This window comes from Bidens hawaiensis, unplaced genomic scaffold (assembly GCF_021521415.1).
Source record: "Bidens hawaiensis isolate Kalapana, Puna unplaced genomic scaffold, B.hawaiensis_p1.1 tig00000820_1, whole genome shotgun sequence".
Classification (NCBI taxonomy): Eukaryota; Viridiplantae; Streptophyta; class Magnoliopsida; order Asterales; family Asteraceae; genus Bidens; species Bidens hawaiensis.
The window spans coordinates 2,699,489-2,718,066 of NW_027491048.1; the positions used below are offsets into that span (position 1 = coordinate 2,699,489).

The following is an 18,578-nucleotide window of genomic DNA, read 5'->3' on the forward strand; positions in this document are numbered from 1 at the left end:
CTGATTTCTATAGCGTTCGAATAGTTTTCAACAAAACTGGTTTATGACCCGAACTGGTTTCTCCTCAAACCGGTTTTGACCAAGCTGATAATCATCACTGTAACACACTAACCTGATAATCAATCTGCTATCTAACACTTACCTGATGTAGCCTGTAGTTAAAGGTGGTTTAACTTTTTATAACAAACACAATCTGTCCTAAGAAAAGCTAGTGCTTGATCTTGTTTTATGATTTAAAGATGTTTAAATTTTTTGACTGAAAAAAAAAACTGACCCGTTAATTAAACGCGTAAAAAACATGCTCAAAAGTCAAATGTCAACACCAAATGCAACAAGTTTTACTACATTTATAGCTCAAATATATCTATACAGTAATTGTAACACTTTTGAAAATATACAATCATACATTACATATTTTGCTGCTCTAGTTTCTGTATCAAAGCCGTCTTTTCTTCTTCAGGCAAAGCATTGAATATAAAAACAGATTTGTCTCCGATATCATCCTGGACACGCATATAAGTCTAATCACAAACACGCTACATTTATATTACAAATTTCATCTAAAACTCACCTTAATCGGCTGAGTAAACTTTCTTGCTGCAAATATTACAAAGAGCGCCATCCACGCCCCAAGCAGACCGGTCTTTGCTCCATCGTCCATTAAACCACTCTAGTCCACAAGAAAACAAACAACTTAATAACGTTTAAAGCATTATAGTGACAAAATCTAATATTTTATAATCACTGTCTTAAGTGAAAGGATTAAAATTCATGTACCAGGTGCCCGAGAAGAACCGAAGGAATGATAAATGTCAAAATGCCAGCTTCCAACTTGCCATAACAAAGTCCTGTTCCATTATCCACCAACAAACATTCGAATAGTTATATGTATAATATATCAAGGCATGCGATATTCAGACACCGGGATCTTATATCCATACACCGTTTGGCATCTATACGACACGTATAAGCATATATGGGACATATAGATGGCAGTGTGTTTTAGGATACGTTGACCAGTAAAATATACGCCTCGTATAGGCCTATACGAGTCATATAGGCACCCATACAAAACACACCTATACAAGTCATATAGTCCTCCCTATACGACTTGTATAGGCCTGAGGCTATATACGAGACATCGGGGCCTATACGCCTCATATAAGGCTATTTGCTTCGCATAGTAGGTAACATAATAGGTTTGAGTGTTTGACACCTAAGTACCTATACGTCTTGTGTAGAGGCATACGGATCGTAGAAGACTGGTGTCTGAATATAAGATCCCTATATTAATATTTTACCTTCTTTGAATACAAGCCCAGTTAATGCTGCAAACAAAGGACCAACAAACCAAACCGCAACGGGATTATCGACAACATACTGCACTAAACTAGCATCTGCGGGTTGAGCCAGACATATTTTAGCTGCAACTGATCCAACAACACCAAGAAGCCACAGTGCTTGAAGAGTTCTTTTAATCTCAGTCACATAGATATGAATCAGCACCAATGATAACCCTAATCCAGCCGCCCCAATTGAATACAATATATCGATATTTTGCTTTAAAAGACCAGTCAATATGAAATCATCAGGCAAGAAAACTGTTGACGAGGCGAGAACAAAAGATGTTGCAGCTGTCACTAATCCAGACCTGTATGATATTACCTGTAACAGAAGAGGTGAACAATAACCGAACCGAACCGAAAACTGATGAAACCGAAAAGCGGTTATCAGTTACTTTTTGACTTTTTGCACCCTCAGTTGACCGAAATTAACCAAACAGAATCATTCATCGTTTCATATATTTCTAGCTTTTATACTTCCATTTCATGTATTTATATCACAATTTCGTGTATTTATATTTTCGTTTCATGTTTATGCATCCATTTCATTTCATTTCATGTATTTCTAATTAATAATTTTAGTCCAAATTTTGACCAAACCGAACTGAAACCGATAAAAATTAACCGAATAAACCGAACTGATTAACCAAAAACCGATTGTTTAATTTGATTGAGGCTCTTAACCCAACCCAACCCAACCGAACCGAACCGTGCACACAGAAACGGTAATAAATGAATAATAATTGTATCCGAAATTAACCAAAAACCGAATTAACCGAAAAGCGGTTATCGATTATTATTTTCATACCCTTGGTTAACCGAAATTAACTTAACCGAATCACGCATAGTTTCATAGATTTTTATCTTTATAATTCATGTATATCTAATTAAAAACTAACCGAACCAAAAACCGAAAAATTAACTGAACAAACCGGACCGATTAACCGAAAATCGGGAGGTTATTAATTATAAATATACCTCACGGATATCGGAGGAATCAACGGACCAAGGGCCGTAAACGCCTTGATAAACAGTTGGGGGTTGTAATAAAGTATCGTCTCCGGCTGCTTGACATTTAAGGTTGAATGAAAGTGGTGGTCTTCTGTGTGTGGATGATGTGAGCTTGAAAAGATGGGTTGGGTTGTATGTAGAAGAAGATGAAGTCAGTAGTCTGGAATGTTGGAGAAGAGTGGAAGTAAGTGTAACCATAGCCATAGACATCGTTGTTGCCAATCGTTAGTTGCTCAACTTACAAAACCATGACTCGTTAAGTGTTATGGTCGGTTGATACTTTCTTCTTATGGACGAAAATTTAAGCGATATCTGCATTCATTATATTTGTAAAAAGTAGTTTATACATGTATCGACTAGGTTCAAAAAATAAAAACTCGTAAATAACAAGTTGTATTAATATTGTAGATTTATAATGATGATTGTTTAATTTTATTATGCACTAGTTTGAGGCCCGTGTATTACACGAGTAGTTCTTGAAAATACAATATTTAATTAATAATCAGTATACAAGAAACAATATACCCGTAAACACTATTAATACAGTCATTGTATAATAGTCTTTAAACAATTTTAAAGTAACAGATAATTATATATATCAATTGTTTGAAAAAAAATAGGATATAAATATTAAATTAACAAATTTGAAGCATTAATGTTAAGAATGATAACTATTATTTTACTATTATAAATTTGTTAGAAATAGTGAGGTTTAATGTAGGAGTGACAAGTGACAAAACTTGTAGTCTTTTATTAGAGAGTATAGATTTGAAATTTAATAGGGTTTTATTTATTTATAATGCGACCCAACCTGGACATGAAAAATTAATATTTAACAGTTGACGAATATATAAATTTTTAGTGATTGCAACTATGACCATTTATTCAACATCTTGTTGCCGATAACATTATGGGTATGTTTGGCAAAACTAGCTGGTAGCTGTAGCTGGAAGTTGTTGGCTGGTAGCTGGAAGCTGTAGCTGGTAGCTGTTAGCTGTAGCTTTTTAGATAAATTTAAATGTTTGACAGAGTAGCTTGAGCTTTTAATAAAACGTATAAAATTACTAAAATATGCATAATTAAAAACAATAATTGTAAATGCATTTATTTTTGAAGGTTATTTAAGTAAATTAACATACTAAAAGCTTTTAGCTCTTTCTAAACGCTACTAGTAGAAGTTTAAGCTTTAAGCTTTTTCTCCTGATCTAAAAGCTTCAAACTCCTTGAATCAAACAAAACTTTTAATTGAGTATAAACTTTTTCTTAAAAGCTTGAAGATTGAAGCTTCTAAAATCCCCTAAAAGCTTCATGCCAAACATACCCTATTTGCAAAACTACCGTATCCGTCTTCTCATATTCATTAAAAGATTTCCATTTATTCATATTAAATCACACATAAATTAAACAAATTTGATTAAAACTTATCAGGTTAAGTCTCATTTATATCTGTTTAATGATAGATCAACGGAAGACGTGTTTTAATAACTAGATTATATGTAAAAATAAAATTTCATCTAAATTATCTTTTAATTTTTCTTTCAAATAATGTGTTTTAAATACAGTATGTCCCCCAAATAATGTTAGTCAAAAACATATGTTGTGCACAAATTCTCTACAAAAAGATGTTAGGTAAAATAAGACATTAGCCAGCTATGTCACCTACTTATTCAAATTAGTCTACATCCTAAAAATAAAAGTAAATTACCCAAATTGACTTAAAAAAAAAAAAGAAACTCATGATCAATAATATAAAAAACGCACAATATCATCAAACTAAAATCCTACTCATATAATTTCATGTTAAAATTATAACATTCCATTCATAATTTACCGCAGTCGTACTTTTTAATGTGGAGTATCGATAGAAAATATGTATTTTTCAATGTAGACTCAGGATCAATTCCTACATATAATATTTTCGGGAAAATATGGATGACTCAATGAAGAAAGACCAAGATCTTTGTGATATACGATTTGATCCCGAGAGCGTCTGAGTATTACCCTTAATGAGCCATCGGACGGGTGAGTTTTCTCGAAACTAAAGATAACTTCGTACGACCGGGTTAGGGATGCTATCGGATTGCTGTTAAAAAAAATAATAATAAATATGGGAAAATTCCCAAAATAAGCGTTTATGAAAACGTTTTTCAGGTTTTAGGTCATTTGCAAGAAAATTCCCAAAATAAATATTATAAACTGGTCGTGACGAGTAGTTTATGATTACACACGAGTAGTTTGTAGAACCAGTTAAAACTTGCCATGTGCCCTTAAACTAACCGTAACGAGCAGGTTCACTAATCATTTGCTCGTAAAGACTAAATGAGTTTCATGCTTCGTAATCAACGCCACGGGTAATTTATAAGTACTTTAGTCGCGACGACTAGCTTACCTGGTTTACATTCCCTACACAAGTAGTTTATTAGTAGTTAACTCGTCGCGACTAGTTTAACCTTACAATCTACCATTCGCGACTAAAGAACTTATGAATTACTCGTGGACGTTGATAACGAGGCATAAAACTTATTTAGTCGTGACGAGTAAATGGTTAGTAAATCTGCTCGTTATGGTTAGTTTAAAGACACGTGTCAAGTTTTAATTGATCATACAAGTCACGAGAATACCTATTTTGCGAATTTTTTGCGAATGACACGTAATAAACCCTGAAAAACTATTTTGGAATTCCTAATTTTATTTATGGTAGGCAGGCGAAGACAACCAATGAGACCTCTTTTTCCTTAAAAAACTGCACCCAACCCAATTGACGCCTTTCCGTCTACACCGGCAGCTTCCCATTTTCACCGAGTTTTCAATTATCATCAATGTCGGCGCTCAACTTATTATTATTACTATAGTATAGTCTTCTTCAGGTATTCATTTCATTCCTTTTGCATTTACACACAACTTTAACTTCATACGTATTATCAAACCTTTTTAATTCAATTCAATTCAATTCATTCATGCGTTACACGTTCTTTATCTTTACCCTTTTCATTCATTTTCGATTATTATTATTATTATTTCCTATCAATCAATTTTATATATTTAGGGTCTAGCATAAGCTGTGCTGTGCTGTCTTGGTAGATGGAAGAACCGGGTCAACTTAAACGGGCGGTTATTGATGCCACGGCCGGTTTGATCTCCGGAGCTATATCCTGGACCGTTACGTCGCCCTTAGATGTTATTAAAATCCGGTTTCAGGTTAGTTTTTATTATATCGTTTGTAGAACCTTAATTGTAAAGCCTTTTGCTTTTTATCAGTTTATTATTATCTGCAACAAGTAGTTTTTGTATGTTCCCGAGTTTCATTTAACTGAGGAAAGAGAAAGAAAAGGAGGGATGGAAAAAATATGTTGTGTTCCCGAGTTTCATTTAAGAAAGGAAAACGAAGGAAAATTTAAAAGAGGTGTTCCCGAGTTTCATTTAAAGAAAGAAAAGGAGGGGAGGGAAGAGCAAATGATGAGTAAAATAAAAGAATTTGTATCTTTCCAAATTGGAAAGATTAGGAAGGAAAATAAGTTGAAGCAAAAGAGGAGATACCAAAAGAAAAGATAAGAAGAGAAAATTTTCTTTTCCATGCCTTTCTTTTCTTAAATGAACTCGGGAACACAGCGTAATTGTTACGTGGCGCTGGAAGGCGCATAACTGACGTCTGAATGCGTATGCCGGAAACCAGAAGCAAAGCTAAAATGTACAGTAATTTAAAAAACCATTTTATATAACCAACCCGTTTTTAACCTGTAGTTACCAAATTCGCTAGGCGCAAAAAAAGTGAGGGCCTAAGAAAAAAAGCGAAATGTAAAAAAATTTAAATAAAATATATTATGTATTGGAAAAATAATACTATTTTTTCATGTAAAATAAACCAAAGCTTTATATAACATTTGATATAATCTAATTAGTACCAAAAGTTTTAAAAGAGTCAAGATTCAAATGTAATTTCAAAACTTGAATAATAAAATGTTTATAGTATAAAGTATCAAAAATTCAAATACCAAAATGTTCAAAAAGTAATAATTGGTAAAGGTTCAAATGATCGTTGTTGTTCCGTCATCAATACGATGTTGTCAACTTCAACAAAACCTAGGAACTAGAAGCGCACATATTAGGCCTCGACCGGAAAATGGGCCTAGGCGAAGCAAGGGCTTTTAATAACTATGATCTTAATTCTGACCCCTTCGACCAAAACCGAATTAAACCCTTTTGAATCGATTCATTCTGACCCCAACTTGTTTTGACCTGTGTCCCGAAGCTGCCCAACCCATTTGCGTGTCCTAATTTATGTATTTTGATGGTTGAGTTTTATACCTTATGTAAAATGTGTGTTATATGAGTTTTGGTTGATTTATGAGATGAACCTGAGGTTAGAACATAAAGTTGCTGGTTGTGTTTACAGGTTCAACTGGAACCGACTACTAGGTTTGCATTGCTTACAAAAAATGTATATGGCACTCCCAAATATACTGGCATGTTTCAAGCATCTAAAGACATTCTTAGAGAAGAAGGCCTTTCGGTATGAGTCGTCTACTAGTATTCTGAAGTTTATTATTTAACTTAAATGCTTCTATTTCTAGTAATATAGTTTGATTTTGCTTGGTTCTTAGCAAGGAGCCGTTTGTTTGGTTGGTGCTTATGGTTGTGTGGAAGCTAGAGGGGTTATGTACATTAATATGGGACCTTGTTTTGCAAGGCACGGGTCACATACTTATAATTGAAATATACATGACAATTGGAATATACTTATAATTGAGGTGCGGAGATGCTAGTCACTCGTGCCTAATATAAAAAATACTTGTAATTGAAATGTACATGACAATTAACAAAAGAATAACAATTTGCAAAATATACATAGAAAATAAAAAAAAGTTATTATCTTTCCACATATTATAATAAAACCTAACATAATTAGCATCTAGAAAATTTAGTTAGTACAGAGTTAATAACAATTTTATGTGATTGAGAAGAAGGCCTTTCTGTATGAGTTTATCAACTGGTATTTTGAATACTTTTTTATTTACTCTAATGCTTCAGAGTTTGCAACTATTATGAAAACCACGATTTTAGGGCCTGTATTATCTGGTGGGAATTCCAAAAAAATATATTGTTTTGAAATTAATACCTTTTTCTTGTTGGGTTAAAGTTTTTTTTTATTATTATTTTTTTAGTTTTATTTTGTCAAATGATATTCTACGTCTCTCTAATTGCATGTTACAGATTACACCGGTCAACATATAGTTATGCTAGGATTGCCATGGTATTTAATATTTGATGCTTTTGTCATATACAGTCTTATAGTTCAATTTTTATTTTTAGGAAGTTTGGTGTAATATGATTGTTTACAACACATAACAACTTCCAATTGTTCATTCGGCTGTGACCACTTACATGCACCCAACTTAATTCTGACCGTTGATGACCCTTGCTAGATGAAGGCCATAGCTCATGTCTTTGGTTTTTGAGTTCTCTTTTTGTATCTTACGGGGAGATTTTGTAATCATTTATGTCATTCTTACTTGTGTTTATTATAATTTATATTTTAGGGCTTTTGGCGTGGTAATGTTCCAGCACTTCTCATGGTCATGCCATACACAGCTATACAGTTTATGGTGTTGCATAAAGTGAAGACTTTTGCTTCCGGGTCGTCCAAGTCGGGTCTGATTAAAGTGGACTTTATAATAGTGCACATTTTTAGGTTGTTTTTTTTCACACTTCTCAATTTTGGATTTGTGTGTGATGCAGAAGATCATATCCATTTAAGTCCATATTTATCTTTCATGAGTGGGGCCCTTGCTGGGTGTGCTGCTACAGTTGGGTCTTACCCGTTTGACTTAATACGGACCATTTTAGCTTCACAAGGGGAACCAAAGGTATGATCATAGATATAATACATTTACACCGACTTCTGAAACTTTTTATGACATGTTTCATTACTTTTAGCAATTAGCATAATAAATGTGCTAAAGATGCATACGAGACATAAACTCATGAGTGCAATGGATTAACTAGTATATGCTTTTTAGTAATATCTAAATAATTTCTTTACATTATTTGTTATGTTACTTTGATCTTTTTACTAGTTAACAGGGCACACTTTCATGTTTTGTTTAACCTTGTGTTGCAATGTAAGAATGTCTGCTCAGATTTTAGTGTTTGATTGAAGAACATATGAGAACTTTATATGAGAAACACGTGGATATAATTTTGAGTCTATATACTGCTAAAGGTCATATAGATTGGATGTGGAATAGTCAGTTTTAGTCAACTATTAATGGGCATGCCATATGCACTTTAGTAAATTCAGATATTCATTTAAAGAATAAGTAAATATACTTTGTTTTTGAGCCTACATACCGCTAAATGTCATGTATATTTTTGAGTCTTTTGTAGCGTAGCTTTGTTTGATTCACAATTGTTTAAACTCAAAGCATGAACATTATATGTTTGTTGATATAGACAGCTTCATCTGTAGAAGTTTTTATATGCTCAAATACTTCCATGGGGGTTAAGTAGGCCTGTATAGAACCGAGCAAACAGGGATATGTTCAAGTTCGTTCGTATAACCTTAATCAAACGCGAACACGAACACAAACATGAACAATTAAATGAGCAAATTTTTGTGTCAACGTCAATTATGCTACAACCCCGGATCGTCGGTGAAGAAGAACATTATGAAACTGCACAACAGGTTAAGCAAACTTTACAACGTTACAAAGAACTTCAAGATATTATAGCTATTCTTGGATTAGACGAATTATCCGAAGAAGATCGTTTAACCGTAGCAAGAGCGCGAAAAATTGAGCGTTTCTTATCACAACCGTTTTTCGTAGCAGAAGTCTTTACGGGTTCTCCGGGAAAATATGTTGGTTTAGCAGAAACAATTAGAGGCTTTCAATTAATCCTTTCCGGAGAATTAGATGGTCTTCCCGAACAGGCCTTTTATTTGGTAGGTAACATCGATGAAGCTACGGCGAAGGCTATCAACTTAGAAACGAGAGCAATTTGAAGAAATGACCTTAAATCTTTGTGTACTGACCCCTAATCGAATTGTTTGGGATTCAGAAGTGAAAGAAATCATTTTATCTACTAATAGTGGACAAATTGGCGTATTACCAAATCACGCTACTATTGCCACAACAGTAGATATAGGTATTTTGAGAATACGCCTTAACGACCAATGGCTAACGATGGCTCTGATGGGCGGTTTTGCTAGAATAGGTAATAATGAAATCACTGTTTTAGTAAATGATGCAGAGAAAAGTAGTGACATCGATCCACAAGAAGCTCAGCAAACTCTTGAAATAGCGGAAGATGCTTTAAGAAAAGCTGAAGGAAAGAGAAACAATTGAGGCAAATCTAGCTCTACGACGGGCTAGGACACGAGTAGAGGCTATCAACGCCATTTCATAACCAGTCGGTGTGTCCGAATAATCATCAATTTATACACCCTATATTTGGTTATTTTGTTTGACTTGATTCTGTCGATTAAATACAATCAAGCGAAATCATATTTTTATGATCACATTTTTATGCAACGAAAAAGAAATAGAATAGAAAAGATACAAAAAAATATTACTAAAATCAAATGGGTATAAAAACTTATTAGATACCATTGACCGCAGTATCTAATAAGTTCTACCTACTATTGGATTTGAACCAATGACTCCCGCCGTATGAAAGCAATACTCTAACTGCTGAGTTAAGTAGGTCATTTATCTTCACAAAGAAAACCAAAAGGGACTCCTCCCGTCGATGGATTATAAATATCATATTACTTAGAAGCAATACTGATCAATATGATCTTGGATCATGGAATAGTCATCTTGACAAGAAATTATCTACATAATAAAATATGTATTACAAGCACTAAGGGCTGTAGCTCAGTTGGTAGAGCACCTCGTTTACACGCGCGCCGATGTTTTTCAGGGGAGTGCATCATGCAATCAAAAAAATTGATCTTATTGATAAATCGATGTCTTACTCGATAACTTTGAGGGAAGAAGAGAACAATAGCCTGACAAGGGTTCGGTCCGATTTAGGTGCCCAGTTAGGTGCCAAACAGACCCCACCGTTGATTTGATATATTGATAAGGTGAATACCTAGTCTATTCAATGCTAGGCTGAGTATCAGGGCCTCAAAAAAACCTCTTTTCGTCCTATGAACAATTGTTCATGCTAATTCGTTAAAAGTCTAAACGACGGTTCACGGACGTAAATGAACAAAAATGAACTCAATCAACATTATTGAAGTACAAACATCAATGAACACAAATGAACATAAATGAACACAAACAAACAAGTCTAATACACTAAGTATCCAATAATGTCAATGGCTAACAAACACCACACGATTCACTAAAAAATCTATCATGATTCATAATTATACACCTGCTATTCATGAATGAAATTAGAGTAGGAGTTTGAAAACATATACGTTTGATTAGCCATTGAGTGAAGCATGGAACGTGGATGGAACGAGCGAGCTGATTCGAATTGTTGATGGAAGTTGCCAATTGGAATAGGGTGCAAGTCTGGAAGATGCGGCCAGGGTCACTATTCTTTTTAATTGTTTTAAAAAAGTTATAAACTTACATAGTTAAATGGGTTAAACGAACACAAACAAAAGGACATAAACGAATGAACGTAAACGAACATGTATGGACGGAACATTAACGAATGTTCAGGAACGTAAATGAACGAACAAAACATGTGTTCATGTTCGTTCTTTTAATCAAATGAACGTGTTTTTTGTACTTTCAGTTAGCAAACCTCCAACTAATTGAATCTGATCATATCTTTTGCAGTTACACCTTTCACAAGATATTGAATTTTTTTATAATCTTTTTCTTATCAGAGATATCTTATACATGTAGATTTATCCAAACATGAGGTCTGCATTTGTTGACATTTTGAAAACCCGTGGTTTTCGCGGGCTGTATGCTGGATTATCACCTACTCTAGTTGAAATTATTCCTTATGCTGGCTTGCAGTTTGGTACTTACGACACCTTCAAACGCTGGACTATGGTATTACATTATTTTTTTTACTTTATGTTTAATCCGTTGCACACTTTACAAAATAATACACATTTAGGCCTAGAATGCACGCTGGTCTTCAGAATTAACACCAACTGAAGAATCTTTATCAAGTTTTCAGCTTTTGGTTTGCGGTCTTGCTGCTGGATCATGTGCAAAGGCTGTTTGTCATCCGCTTGATGTCGTGAAGAAGCGGTTTCAGGTAAAACTTTTGTAGTTTTAATAGTTACATTTTCATCATGTGAAATCTTGTTTCAGTTTGTCCTGATAGAACGAAATTGTGTACAGATTGAAGGGTTGCAAAGACACCCAAGATACGAGGCCCGGGTTGAGACTCGTGCATATAGGAACATGTATGATGCACATAAGCGTATCTCACAAACCGAGGGTTGGGCCGGGCTTTATAAGGGGATTGTGCCATCTATTGTGAAGGCTGCACCTGCTGGTGCTGTAACATTTGTTGCTTATGAATATACATCTGATTGGGTGGAGTCCATTTTGACTTGATTTTTTATACAAATAGGATTTATTTAACTTTTAATAAAACTTAAATGGCATTCATTTCATCCAGAGCCAGAGCTTTGTAATTTTAGCTTTGAACTGCTTCTTGACATTATACATTTATACTTGTGTATATGAAATAGAAGTTGACCAAAAGTATGAAAGAAAGGGTCATCTACATTTCTTAAGTGATGCCTATGAGAATAAAAGTTGACCATATTGTTTGAAGAATAGTTAATAAAAAAAGGCTTGAATAGTTAATAAAAAATGGCTTGTGAGTTGGCTGGTTGAACTTGACATGAGCTGAACATGTTATGAGCCCAATGATCATGTTAAGCATGCTAATCTAGACACGAAACAAATATTCACGGGTTGATAGAACATAACTCGTTTAACTCGATTTTTTTAAGTTGTATATTAATACATTGAAGTTTATGAATTTACCAACAAAAAAAAATATAGCATTTAACATTAACATGTGGAACTCTAGGACTAAGTGACGAACCCATGATTTTTTTATGGGCGGCGGAAGTGTTTTGGGGTTTATTGTCAATCGTTAAATAATAATTATTTTTTGATCTGTGTCGGGTTGCATAACAGAAAGTAAAACCATATTAATCTTCAAATACATGTTAAAAAGACTTCAATCGCCATTAAAAATCTAAAATACAAATACAATATTTTTATAGTTGCTTTTTACGAGTTTTAACCTTTTAAAACTGAATATGTGGCTGTCCACCGAATCTGACCATATTTTCGGTCCTGCAGACTTCCATCGAATATTTTATAACCCTACGAAAGAATCAGATCAATTTGATGTCCCTAAAGCTTTCCCGTGGCCCGTTCGAAATTTTGCTACTATGGCCAAAGGGGTATGTTCACCGTCAGCCTGAAAAAACTGAGTATGGGGCTATTCACCGAATCTGACCATATTTTCGGTACTGGAGACTTCCATCGAATATTTTATGACCCTACGAAAGAATCGGATCAATTTGATCTCCTTAGAGCTTTCTCGAGGCCCGTTCGAAATTTTGCTACTACGGTGAAGTGGTATGTTCACCGTCAGCCAGAAAAAACAGAGTATGAGGCTATTCACCGAATCTAACCATATTTTCGGTCCTGGAGACTTCCATAGAATATTTTATGACCATACGAAAGAATCAGATCAACTTGATGTCCCTAAACATTCCCGTGGCCCTTTCGAATTTTTGCTACTACGGCCAAAGGGGTATGTTCACCGTCAGCCCGAAAACACTGAGTATGGGGCTATTCACCGAATCTGACCATATTTTCGGTCATGGAGACTTCCATCGAATATTTTATTACCCTACGAAAGAATCAGATCAATTTGATGCCCCTATATCTTTCCATTTGCCCGTTCGAAATTTTGTTACTACGACCAAAGTGGTATGTTCACGGTCAGCCCGAAAAAACTGAGTATAGGGCTATTCACCGAATCTGACCATATTTTCGGTCATGGAGACTTCAATCGAATATTTTATGACCCTAAGAAATAATCGGATCAATTTGATGTCCCTAGAGCTTTCCCTTGGCCAGTTCGAAATTTTGCTACTACGGCCAAAGAGGTATGTTCACCGTCAACCCGAAAAAACTGAGTATGGGGCTATTCACCGAATCTGACCATATTTTCGGTCCTGGAGACTTCCATCGAATATTTTATGATCCTACGAAAGAATTGGATCAATTTGATGTCCTTAAAGCTTTCCCGTGGCCCGTTCGAAATTTTGCTACAACGGCCAAAGGGTATGTTCACCGTCAGCCCGAAAAAACTGAGTATGAGGCTATTCAACGAATCTGACCATATTTTCGGTCATGGAGACTTCAATCGAATATTTTATAACCCTAGGAAATAATCGGATCAATTTGATGTCCCTAGATCTTTCCCGTAGCCCGTTCAAAATTTTACTACTACGGCCAAAGAGGTATGTTCACCGTCAGCCCGAAAAAACTGAGTATGGGGCTATTCACCGAATCGGACCATATTTTCGGTCCTAAAGACTTCCATCGAATATTTTATGACCCTACGAAAAAATCGGATCAATTTGATGTCCCTAGATCATTCCCCTTTCTCGTGGTCCGTTCGAAATTTTGCCACTACGGCCAAAAAGGTATGTTCACCGTCAGCCCGAAAAAACGGAGTATGGGGCTATTCACAGAATCAGATTATATTTTCGGTCCTGGAGACTTCCATTGAATATTTTATGACCCTACGAAACAATCGGATTAATCTGATGTCCCTATATCTTTCCCTTGCCTGTTCGAAATTTTGCTACTACGGCCAAAGGGGTAAGTTCACCGTCAGCCCGAAAAAACTGAGTATGTGGCTATTCACCGAAACTGACCATATTTTCGGTCTTGGAGTCTTCCATCGTATATTTTATGACCCTACAAAATAATCGAATCAATTTAATGTCCCTAGATCTTTTCCGTGGCCCGTTCGAAATTTTGATACTACGGCCAAAGAGGTATGTTCACCGTCAGCCGAAAAAACTGAGTATGGGGCTATTCGCCTAATCTGAACATATTTTCTGTCCTGGAGACTTCCATCGAATATTTTATAACCCTACGAAAGAATCAGATCAATTAGATGTCCTTAGAGCTTTCCCGTGGGCCGTTCGAAATTTTGCTACTACGGCCAAAGGTGTAGGTTCATCGTTAGCCCGAAAAAACTGGTATGGGGTTATTCTCCGAATCTGACCATATTTTCGGTCCTGGAGACTTCCATCAACTTTTTATGACCTTACGAAAGAATCGTATCATATTGATGTCCCGAAAGCTTTTCCGTGGCCCGTTCGAAATTTTGCTATTACGGTCAAAGTGGTAGGTTCACCGTCAACCCGAAAAAACTGAGTATGGGGCTATTCACCGTATCTGACCATATTTTCGGTCCAGGAGACTTCCATAGAATATTTTAAGACCCTAGGAAAGAATCAGATCAATTTGATGTCCTTATATCTTTTCCTTGGCCCGTTCGAAATTTTGCTACTACGGCCGATTGGTATGTTCACCGTCAGCCCGAAAAACTAAGTATGGGGCTATTCACCGAATCTAACCATATTTTTGGTCCTCAACACTTCCATCGAATATTTTATGACTCTACGAAATAATCGGATCAATTTGATATCCCTAGATCTTTCCCGTGGCCCGTTTGAATTTTTGCTACTACGGCTAAAGAGCTATGTTCACCGTCAGCCCGAAAAAGCTGAGGATGGGGCTATTCGACGAATCCGAACATATTTTCGGTCCTGGAGACTTCCATCGAATATTTTATGACCCTATGAAAGAATCGGATCAATTTGATGCCCCGAGACTTTCCCGTGGGCCGTTCGAAATTTTGCTACTACGGCCAAAGAGGTATGTTCACCGTCAGCTCGAAAAAACTGAGTATGGGGCTATTCACCGAATCTGACCATATTTTCGGTTCTGGAGACTTCCATCCAATATTTTATGACCCTACGAAATATCTGATCAATTTGATGTCCTTATATCTTTTCCTTGGCCCGTTTGAAATTTTGCTATTACGGCCAAAGGGGTATGTTCACCGTCAGCCCGAAAAAACTGGTATGGGGCTATTCACCGAATCTGACCTTATTTCGGTCCAGGAGACTTCCATCGAATATTTGATAACCCTACGAAAGAATCGGATCAATTTGATGTCCCTAAAGCTTTCCTGTGGCCCGTTCGAAATTTTGCTACTACGGCCAAAGGGGTAGGTTAAACGTCAGCTCGAGAAAACTGATATGAGGCTATTCACCGAATCTGACCATATTTTCGGTTCTGAAGACTTCCACCGAATATTTTATGACCTTATGAAAGAATCGGATCAATTTGATCTTCCTAGAGCTTTTCCTTGGCCCGTTCGAAATTTTGCTACTACGGCCAAAAGGATAGGTTAACCGTCAGCTCGAAAACACTGAGTATGGGGCTATTCATCGAATCTGACCATATTTTCGGTATTGGAGATTTCCATCAAATATTTTATGACCCTATGAAAAAATCTGATCAATTTGATGTCCCTAAATATTTCCCGGGGCCCGTTCGAAATTTTGCTAATACGGCAAAGAGGTATGTTCACCGTCATCCCGAAAAAACCGAGTATATGGCTATTCACCTAATCTGACCATACTTTCAGTCCTGGAAACTTCCATCGATTATTTTATGACCATACGAAAGAATCGTATCAATTTGATGTCCCTAGATCTTTCCTGTGGCCCGCTCGAAATTTTTCTACTACGACCAAAGGGGTAGGTTCACCGTCAGCCTGAAAAAACTGAGTATGGGGCTATTCACCGAATCTGACCATATTTTCGGTACTGGAGACTTCCATCGAATATTTTATGACCCTACGAAAGAATTAGATGAATTTAATCTCCTTAGAGCTTTCCCTTGGGCCGTTCGAAATTTTGTTACTACGGCCAAAGGGGTAGGTTAACCGTCAGCCCGAAAAAACTGAGTATTCACCGAATCTGACGACATATTCAGTACTGGAGACTTCCATCGAATATTTTATGACCCTACGAAAGAATCAGATCAATTTGATCTCCCTTGAGCTTTCTCGAGGACCGTTCGAAATTTTGCTACTACGGTTAAAGGGTATGTTCACAGTCAGCTCGAAAAAACAGAGTATGGGTCTATTCACCGAATCTAACCATATTTTCGGTTCTGGAGATTACCATAGAATATTTTATGACCATGCAAAACAATCGAATCAATTTGGTGTCCCTAGAGTTTTCCCGTGGCCCGTTCGAAATTTTGCTACTACAGCCAAAAGGGTAGGTTCACCGTCAGCCCGAAAAAATTGAGTTTGAGCTATTCACCGAATCTGACTATATTTTCGGTCCTGGAGACTTCCATCGAATATTTTATTACCCTACAAAAAAATCAGATCAATTTGATTCCTTTATATCTTTCCCTTTGCCCGTTCGAAATTTTGCAACTACGACCAAAGTGGTATGTTCACGGTCAGCCCGAAAAAACTGAGTATGGGGCTATTCAACGAATCTAACCATATTTTCGGGTCTAGAGACTTCAATCGTATATTTTATAACCCTAAGAAATAATCGGATCAATTTGATGTCCCTAACGCTTTCCCGTGGCCAGTTCGAAATTTTGCTACTACGACCAAAGAGGTATGTTCACCGTCAGCCCGAAAAAACTGAGTATGGGGCTATTCACCGAATCTGACCATATTTTCGGTCCTGGAGACTTCCATCGAATATTTTATGACCCTACGAAAGAATTGGATCAATTTGATGTTCCCGTGGCCCGTTCGAAATTTTCTACAACGACCAAAAGGTATGTTCACCGTCAGCCCGAAAAAACTGAGTATGAGGCTATTCAACGAATCTGACCATATTTTTGGTTATGGAAACTTCAATCGAATATTTTATAACACTAAGAAATAATCGGATCAATTTGATGTCCCTACATCTTTCCCGTAGCCCGTTCAAAATTTTACTACTACGGCCAAAGAGATATGTTCACCGTCAGCCAAAAAAAACTGAGTATGGGGCTATTCACCGAATCTGACCATATTTTCGGTCCTAAAGACTTCCATCGAATATTTTATAACTCTACGAAATAATCGGATCAATTTGATATCCCTAAATCTTTCCCGTGGCCCGTTTGAATTTTTGTTACTACGGCCAGAGGGTTATGAACACCGTCAGCCCAAAAAACTAAGTACGGGGTTATTCTTCGAATCTGACCATATTTTCGGTCCTAAAGACTTCCATCAATAATTTTTTGACCTTACGAAAGAATGGTATTAATTTGATGTTCTGAAAGCTTTTCCGTGGCCCGTTCGAAATTTTGCTATTACGGCCAAAGTGGTAGGTTCACCGTCAGCCCGAACAAATTGAGTATGGGGCTATTCACTGTATCTGACCATATTTTCGGTTCTGGAGACTTCCATCGAATATTTTTTGACCATAAGAAAGAATCAGATCTATTTGATGTCCCTATATATTTTTCTTGGCCTGTTCGAAATTTTGCTACTACGACCAAATGGGTATGTTCACCGTCAGCCCGAAAAACTGAGTATGGGGCTATTCACCGAATCTGACCATATTTTCGGTCCTCAAGACTTCCATCGAATATTTTATGACTCTACGAAATAACCGGATCAATTTGATATCCCTAGATCTTTTCCGTGGCCCGTTCGAATTTTTGCTACTAAGGCCAAAGAGCTATGTTCATCGTTAGCCCAAAGAAGCTGAGGATGGGGCTATTCACCGAATCAGACCATATTTTCGGTCCTGGAGACTTTCATCGAATATTTTATGACCCTACGAAAGAATCGGATCAATTTGATGTCCCGAGACTTTCCCCTGGCCCTTTCGATATTTTGCTACTACGGCCAAAGAGGTAGGTTCACCGTCAGCGCGAAAAAACTGAGTATGGGGCTATTCACCGTATTTGACCATATTTTCGGTCCTGAAGACTTTCATCAATAATTTTATGACCTTAAAAAAGAATCGTATCAATTTGATTTCCCGAAAGCTTTTCCGAGGCCCGTTCGAACTTTTGCTATTACGGCCAAAGTGGTAGGTTCACCGTCAGCCTGAAAAACTGAGTATGGAGCTATTCACCGTATCTGACCATATTTTAGGTCCTGAAGACTTCCATCGAATATTTTAAGACCCAAGGAAAAAATCAGATCAATTTGATATCC

The 18,578-nt window shown here is 36.4% G+C and overlaps 1 protein-coding gene and 1 pseudogene across 2 annotated transcripts; one reads left to right on the plus strand and one right to left on the minus strand.

Annotated features, from left to right (window-relative positions):
* Nucleotides 1-329: 329 nt before the first annotated feature.
* LOC143540030 (uncharacterized) lies at nucleotides 330-2,596 on the minus strand. Its single transcript, XM_077033203.1, has 5 exons — nucleotides 2,322-2,596; nucleotides 1,302-1,665; nucleotides 778-848; nucleotides 572-670; nucleotides 330-503 (listed from the first exon to the last, which is right to left on the minus strand). Exons 1-5 carry the CDS (start codon nucleotides 2,562-2,564, stop codon nucleotides 408-410), a joined length of 873 nt encoding a protein of 290 aa, XP_076889318.1. The 5' UTR covers nucleotides 2,565-2,596; the 3' UTR covers nucleotides 330-407.
* A 2,731-nt stretch (nucleotides 2,597-5,327) lies between these two features.
* On the plus strand, nucleotides 5,328-12,042 carry LOC143540039 (mitochondrial thiamine diphosphate carrier 2-like; annotated as a pseudogene). The gene is made up of 7 exons (XR_013136532.1): nucleotides 5,328-5,552; nucleotides 6,748-6,864; nucleotides 7,892-8,003; nucleotides 8,091-8,218; nucleotides 11,222-11,374; nucleotides 11,442-11,585; nucleotides 11,672-12,042. The product of XR_013136532.1 is annotated as a mitochondrial thiamine diphosphate carrier 2-like (transcript).
* The last annotated feature ends 6,536 nt before the right edge of the window (nucleotides 12,043-18,578 follow it).

Coding starts and splice junctions, on each gene's coding strand:
- LOC143540030 (XM_077033203.1), bottom strand. CDS start 2,564: ATGTCTATGGCTATGGTTACACTTACTTCCACTCTTCTCCAACATTCC. Junction 1,666..2,321: donor ATTCCTCCGATATCCGTGAG/GTATATTTATAA, acceptor CTTCTGTTACAG/GTAATATCATACAGGTCTGG. Junction 504..571: donor AGTTTACTCAGCCGATTAAG/GTGAGTTTTAGA, acceptor ATGCGTGTCCAG/GATGATATCGGAGACAAATC.